The sequence below is a fragment of the Poecilia latipinna genome, unplaced genomic scaffold, assembly GCF_001443285.1.
Source record: "Poecilia latipinna isolate Pla-1442-1.1 unplaced genomic scaffold, P_latipinna-1.0 Scaffold1612, whole genome shotgun sequence".
NCBI lineage: Eukaryota > Metazoa > Chordata > Actinopteri > Cyprinodontiformes > Poeciliidae > Poecilia > Poecilia latipinna.
Window position 1 is genome coordinate 81,465 of NW_015114228.1, and position 7,573 is coordinate 89,037.

Consider the following 7,573-nt stretch of genomic DNA (forward strand, 5'->3'; position numbering starts at 1 on the left):
AAGAACTGTGGAACATTCTCCTGATATGAACCCTGCAGAAGCTTGAGAACTGATGGGAACACAAGGCGGCAGGTGATTTGTGCACTCCATGCCAAACATAATGCGGACACCAGGCGGCTGATGGTGAGGCAGATTTCATCCCCATGGAGCCCAGTGTTTCAGCAGGAACAGGTCAGTCACTGAGTCACTGCGCTCTGCTGGATCCATAGGACCAACGCCTGGCATCGAGTCTAACGCTTAACTTTCAGAATGTTTTATTTTCATGCTGTGTCATGGCAAAGCTGCTTAATACAGGGTGTTACTGCCAAAGGATCCACTTTGTCAACTTTTCCTTTCGAGCATCATAACTTTAATGTTTTTAACTGAAGAACTTTTACCATGTAACAAGGATATTTGAGATGGAAATATCTTGGCTGAAAATGTCATGCAAAATCTTTCTCACAAAATCGCAATTGATTTCCAGGTTTATTGTGAAGCAGAGTTTGTGTCTTTCTGCATCAGATAAGAATCTTGCTGTATGTCAGTTTTGATGCAGTCGATCTTTAACTGCATGGCAGTTGAAAGAGTCAGGATCAGTCGCTGCAGGATAAGAATCTGCATTAAAAACTGAGTGTACAATCCAAACTAATTGCTTTGCATGTTATTGTTTTAAATTATCTTGTGTACATTTTTGCAGAAATGACTCTGCTTTCCTATTACATTTGGAGCTGTAGCTGTATATGAATCAGATCTGTTTGTTTTGCATGGTACTCTGGGATTATAACTGATGTAAATTGGCAGTATATAAATAAAACAGCATTGAATCCTTTTAATTCTGCTTTCAGCTGCAGGGACACTGCTGTTTAAAACTCTGAAGCTACATTTAGTGGTTTGCAAAGCTTCACTGCTCCCCAGGATGCATTTAATCTTCTCGATTATAGTTTAAGAGTTACCTTATATCAGTACGTGAACGTCTGAGTCATTAAGTCACTGTTCTGTAAAGTCCTAAACATAAAGATTGTTAGGGATTATTACATTTGTGGAGCTCAGTTACATGTTTAGACAGGAAATCTTACAGAGGATTCCACCGCGGGAAAAAAAACTTAGAGTTGGATATGCATTTTGCAGTGGGGGAACAGCATTGCAGTGGACGCCCATGTGCTGAACATTTATATTTGTTACCATGGCGAACCTTCAAGATGGATCTTTGACACTGAAATTAAACTACACAGAACTGACCAAGTGATTCTGGACGTGTTGACAGAGCAGATTAGCATGAATGGTGATTGGGTGGAGAGATTCTGATCATTTCTAAAAGGAATATAATCCACCCTTCCTTTACTCCCCCCTCCTTCTTTCTCTCTTTTTCTCTCTCTTCCTCTCTCTCTCTCTCTTTGAGTCCCAGCCCCTGAAGGTGTCATAACTGTGCTCTCTCTCCCTCTCTCTCACTCACTCACTCACTCCCGATCACCGCCTTTCAGATCTTTAAAAGCTGGCGCTTTGCTGTGTCTCTCTCAATCTCCATTTGTGTCCTCTGGCACTGCAGGGGGACTCAGCCGGCAAAGCGCCAAGGAAATCTACTGTTTTAGGAGCAGGAAACGGACGCAGGAAAGCAGGGAAAAAAAAAAAAGACAAGAGTGATATACATCCAGAAATAGCATCGACCACATTTAACTGACAGGGAGTGACAGTGTGCAGAACCTGAGACCTGAACAGAAGATGCCTCTCCTTTCTAACTTAACGGCTGTTGTGTTGCTGCTGATCGCCCACTGCGGATCCTGGGCCGGGGGAAGCCGCTGGGGGCCCTTCAAGGTCTGTCCCTCCTGCAAGGACCCCCTGGGGGCGGGCCGGCCCCCGAGGGACCACGACGTCGCCGGCAGCACGACAGTTTTGGCCCAGGGGGAGCCGTGTGGCGTGTACACCCTGAGCTGTGCCAAGGGGCTCCGCTGCGTGCCCCCACCCAGGGAGCACAGCCCCCTGCAGGCTCTGTTGCAGGGACGAGGCGTTTGCGCCAAGCACATCAGAACTAGTCCCACCGAGAAGCCCCACCCCACAGGTAAGACACAAGTGCATGAAATCACATAAAGACTCAGCTTGACTCAGCTTGACATTTAGTGTTATATTACAATGGATACTGCACGCATTTCTGCAGACTCGCTCTTTTATTGCATGCATGTGATGCTGTGTCACCAGTTAGTGTCTAGCCAACGCATCTCTGGAATCACCATAGATAGAAACTCATTCATGATTCTGCTGCTTTGAAGAAACTATTACACTCTTGGTTCAGTTTCAGCATCAGTTTGCCTGTAAAGATGTAAATGCTTGCATTTATTTAAATGATTTTAGGGTTATTTTTTTAGCTGTAACACATCCAGATGTATCATCCATTGCCAATGCCAGGGCTCATGACAATGATTTGTCCTACAACTCAGCCTCTCCGTAGGGAATTCGGATGGAATGTGAAACTGTCACAGTGTCACCTACATCCTGATCAGGCTGCTATTTATTGCAGTGATCACCATCTGCTGTTCAAACTGAGATACTGCGATTAACCGGCATGAAAAAAGGGAGCGTACTGATGGTAATCAATGCTCAGTCACAGCTGGAGGTCTTCAGCAGACTTGTTTAGCGCAAAGATACAGCAGTCCATCGCAAATTGTAAAATAAATTGATAAATGGAGAGTGCTGCTGTTTTAATGTCACATTCTCATCATGGCGTTTCCTTTCCTCCCAGGTCCACATCCCTCACACTTTGGCGACCTTGAAAAAGTAAGTTTAAGCCCTTCTTGTATATCTCTGCAAAGTAAAAAAAAAAAAAAGAAAGATGCAGTGCAATTCATTTCCTCACGGATCCGCTGCTGTTCAGGGTGTTGCAGCGACATGTACACACGCTGCTCACACGCCATGCATTATGGTGCATGATGTGTGTGCTGCTATGCGGCAGAACTAATTGAGCATGATGTGAATCAGGAAAGTTTGGACTCGGCTGCTGCAGCCATAGATTTATTTCAAACAGAAGAGAAGTCTGTATGTTCAGAAGTGGTGTGTGTGTTGCTGAAAGAGATGACACAGTCACATTTCACACCAGAAAATGCACAGTCATTTCTGTGACCTGAAAAGCTGAAGCATTGTATAACAAAACGTTATATAATGTGACACAATATGTGACATCTGATACACATAAATGATCCTGCTTGTTACGATGCAAAACGGCTGCTAATCCAACACCGACGGAGGATTTCTGAGGGGAGCCAGGAGCTTTTAAATGCCACCCAGTCTGTCTTTGCCTCCCTGGGGCTTTTAAAGTCGCCCTCTGCATTGCTCTTTTTCCAGGCACCCTGTCGCAAGCTGCTCAACAGCGTCCTGAGGGGACTGGAGCTGACGGTCTTCCAGTCTGACCGCGACATCTACATTCCCAACTGTGACACCCGGGGCTTCTACAGGAAAAAGCAGGTAGAGGTTTCTAGGTCTTTACTCTGTTCAGTGTTGCACAATTTGCATGAGTGCATGGGGGATTTTTTTTTTTATTTTACTCCTTTTTACCCTAAATAAAATCCAGTAAAACCATTTATATGTGTGCAAACATGATAGATGCAGCATCATGCTGTGGGGGGGATGCTGGAAATCCTAAACAACTTAAAATAATGGAAATAACCACATTCATGTTTTGGAAATGGCCCAGTCAAAGTCCAGACCTAAATCCAAGTGAGGTAATGCTTTAAAAATGAGTATCAACACAGAGCTTCCAAACTTTTCCATGTCATTTCCCTCAAAACTGCATTAGCTTCTAACTGGAGATCCCCTTTGCAAATCCACAGACAATGCTGCTGCAAAATATTTAAATTAACATCAATTTTCAGAATTCTTTGTTCCTCGCTTTTATTCACTATCTGTTTAATGCTGCCTCACATCTTCTGATTTTAGTCGGCCGTGAGTTATTGAGGTTTTTTCCAGAGGTATCCTCCACAGCAGGGCTGCTGGACGGTTCCTTCTGCCTGTTTCTTGTCAGAAACTTTTCCATTTCATGCTGCTACGCTAGCTGGAAGAGCAAAGCAGCTTAATTTTGAGCCAGTCATAAGGATACGCAGTGTAAATAACATTTCAATGTTATATTAATTTACATTTTATAATTATGATTAAAAAACAGGTTAAAAATTATAGGTGACCCTTCAACTTTCTGAGCTTATCTAGCGCCCTCTTGTGGCCCAACCTTGAAAAACAAAACTCATCTAATGGAAGGAAGGATGGGAGAAACCTTGCAGTATTGATTATACAAAGTGTTGACTCGGACAGGCTTAACACAACTGCATGCCACACTTTTAAGATTTTCCATTGCTTTTTTGTCAGACCATCAGGTAAATCATCATTAAGTTTCATTTAAAAAGTCTTAAATTGTCCTAAGTTCATTGAGAAAAAAATGACTTTAAATACGTTATTCATAGCTCTTAAATTTTGTTGTTGAAGGCCTATTTAATCTGAAATATTATATCTAGTTTTATTTATTTTTCCTTACGGGTCTTTACTATTACCCAAATCTTTGAGTAACTGAAACATTTTCACTACATTCTGTGACTCGAGGCAGTAGCGGCTACCGCTAGCTTGATAGGGTAAAAGCTAGTTAGCTTCTTTACCACCATCATGGCTAAATGCAGGTTTACTTATGTTGCCAGCCCATATGATTTATTTATTTAAGATTTTTTTTCTTTTGTACATTTCAGTAGTGATACAAATCTTCAAGCTTATGCAACATTCACATTTTGCACATTTTTGTACTTCCATTTGGGTCTCAACAGCTTCTAAAAATAGTTCAAGTGCTTAAAAAAAGTCATCCAGCTGTTTTTGTTTTAGTTGATGTTTTTTGAAGTATGGAAAACAAGCCGTTTCAAAAAAACCTCCTGATTGTTGAGTCATACTGTGCCGTTACCTAGCAACCCCAGCCGAGTTCTGCCCATCACCTAGCAACCGTATCTGAGCTCCAGCACGCTTAGTCAGCTGGTTTAACCACTTTATGCTCTGGAAAATGGCTGCTGGAAACATCTTGGAAACCACCAGCTACATTTCTGTTGGTTGTGCAGGAGGCTCTACTAAAGCTTTTCAAAGATGGACGGTTGTAGAATTGTGCTTCTGTCTTCAGCTATTTTCACATGAGAATGTAAATGTTTTGTATAACTTATAACTGATAGACCTGTTAAAGGAAGGCACCATTAATTTTTTTTTTCTAATGGCCTTAATAAAGGTCTTAAAACGTCTTACACTTGATTTGGTGAAACCTTCAGAAACCCTGTAAATTCCAAAGAAAATACATGAAAAAGTACATTTTTGTGTCCATTTCTTTCTCTCTCCTCATAGTGCCGCTCCTCCAAGGGCATGCAGCGTGGCCACTGCTGGTGCGTAGACGAGCTCGGTGCACCCGTGCCTTCCCGTGCCAGAGAGGACGGCACTTTACCATGCGATGGGGAGTGAGGGACGCGTCTGCCCGACTGCTCTGAGCCTGGAGAAGAAGAAGAAGGAGGTGGTGGTGGTTGATGGGTGGAGGAGCTGGAGCACCGGGAGAAGAGGGCGGGTGGCTTTAGCATGTGCTAGACACTGCCTGGACAGGAGGTAACAGGGATAAACCACTCCGTATGGGGAAAATACACATTCATGCCCTCTCTTTCGCTCTGTTTCTTGTCTCTTGCAGCAAGATACTCTCTTTTATGGTCAAGCATCAGCAACAGTAACATCTGCCTGAATGTCAAACAGCTGCAGCAGCGTCCTCTGCCTAGTCTCGGTGACATGCTGCATGCTCGTGTTAATGCTCCGTGAACTGCCTCAGCGATGATTTAAAGACAAAACAAAAACAAAAACAGCCTCCGTATTCCCTGACTCTTGTCCCGGCTTTTCTCCTCTTTTTCTTCCTTTTTCACTTTTTAGGGATAGCTGACACTGCCTGTGTTTGTTCTGATCTCAGTGGGCTGAAATACTGTTACACAGGTGATGTGACACAAAAACGTCTGGAAAAAAAAATTTTAAATTAAAAATGTGTCTCCCTCACCGTCCTCTTTCTCCCGCTCTCCAAAGATACACTGATATCGCCATAAATGACAGAAAAATACTTCTTTTTTTTATTATTAACTTATTTTTGATTATGTATTGCCATCAATTACTGCTTGAATCCTATAGTATCAAATATATATAGATATACAAATACATGTCAAGTCAGAAAAAATATCTATAAGAGTGCATTGGTTCATTCTGACTGCCTATCAGTTGTTTCTTTGTACATATGTTTCATTTTTGTGGTGAAGTGGCAGACAAAAAGCTTACAGCTGTTACTCTTTTAAAAAAAAGTTGTAAGGCATATTTTTCTACACGTCAGTATAATATTTTATATATATAAATAAATATATATATGAATTGTTGATTTATTTAATGAAGCTACAATACAATGCCATGTATTTTTATATTGTCAGCAGTTTCTTATTTAAATACAGAGATTATTTTATTTCATGTCGGGGTGAAGACGCCTTTTTGGACCACAATGCATTCATTAGAGCTCCATTCAACTGCTGTACATGACATGTAACGGTTTTAACTCATGTTTATCTCTTAATTTTTTCCTTTTATTTATGTTTTTTAAGGGGTTAAGAATGAGAATGATTATTCTTTGTTTTATTTCGGCAAGTCAAAACATAATTTTTTTATTTCAGTACAAGAAAAGAGCAGAAAAAAATAAGATTTATTAGTGTTATGGTATGTCTCTGCTGCGTCCTTGCAAAAGTCCCCCAAAATCTGTGTGCTACTAAATGAAATTAATGCTGTTTCTGACCAATCTTGTTGTGCCAGTGTGTGTGCTGTGGTGATAGGTCTCTGCACAGAGGACCTGTAAAACATTTGCAAATACAAAAATAAAACATGACAGTAAAAATGGAGAAGAATAAACATATATTAATAGAACGTCTGGTGTTGAGTGTTTTCTTTTGTTTCACCAAAGCTGAGCCAAATAAAACAGCATCACTACTGTAGCTTAACAGAAACTACAGTAGAAATAGAGTTGCAGCAATATTGTAAAAAATGTTTGTTGAAAGTTTTTTCACATCAATATGGGGTATTGATAAGGTCATAAACAATGATTAGTTCAGTTTTGCAGATACAGATTCTGCAGCAAGTAAGTAATGCCACGCTGTTTAATTTTATTTAATTACATGCATAATACAACTACTATCACATGCAGTAATATCAATATCAAATAAATTCAGAAACAGTTTATTGGACCCTCATAATATCACCAAGAAAAATCCTTTCACTGAACTGGAAATCAGAAACTTCACTAAGTTTTTAGTCTGTGCCCTAAGTTACTTATAACTTGTAAATCTAAACGTCAAAGTTATGATGTTGAAAGTCAAAATTATGATGTTGAAAGTTGAAGTCATGTTGAAGTCAAGCATATGGATTTTAAAATTGAAACTATAACTTTACATCTCAAAATTATAACTTTGAAAGTCATTTATGATGTTGAAAATTGTAATTATGACTTTAAAATTCAAAATTATAACTGAAGGTCAAAATTATAATGTTCAAAGTTGAAATTATGATCAAAAATTGAAATTTTGAC

At 40.3% G+C, this 7,573-nt stretch overlaps 1 protein-coding gene across 2 annotated transcripts; it reads left to right on the forward strand.

The window, feature by feature from the left end:
• The first annotated feature begins 82 nt into the window (after positions 1-82).
• Positions 83-6,915, forward strand: igfbp6b (insulin-like growth factor binding protein 6b). 2 transcript variants are annotated; one of them, XM_015059207.1, is made up of 5 exons: positions 83-171; positions 1,526-2,035; positions 2,714-2,748; positions 3,313-3,432; positions 5,329-6,915. In XM_015059207.1, exons 2-5 carry the CDS (start codon positions 1,699-1,701, stop codon positions 5,440-5,442), a joined length of 606 nt encoding a protein of 201 aa, XP_014914693.1. In that variant the 5' UTR covers positions 83-171; positions 1,526-1,698; the 3' UTR covers positions 5,443-6,915. The 2 variants fall into 2 exon arrangements, with proteins under 2 accessions (XP_014914693.1, XP_014914692.1); XM_015059206.1 differs by lacking the exon at positions 83-171 and having other exon boundaries at positions 187-2,035.
• Positions 6,916-7,573: the final 658 nt, after the last annotated feature.

Bases quoted from the DNA above. Each gene is read 5' to 3' on its own strand.
- igfbp6b (XM_015059207.1), top strand. From the start codon at position 1,699: ATGCCTCTCCTTTCTAACTTAACGGCTGTTGTGTTGCTGCTGATCGCC. The intron at 2,749-3,312 runs GTAAGTTTAAGC...CTCTTTTTCCAG, and splicing joins ACTTTGGCGACCTTGAAAAA to GCACCCTGTCGCAAGCTGCT. The intron at 3,433-5,328 runs GTAGAGGTTTCT...CTCTCCTCATAG, and splicing joins GCTTCTACAGGAAAAAGCAG to TGCCGCTCCTCCAAGGGCAT.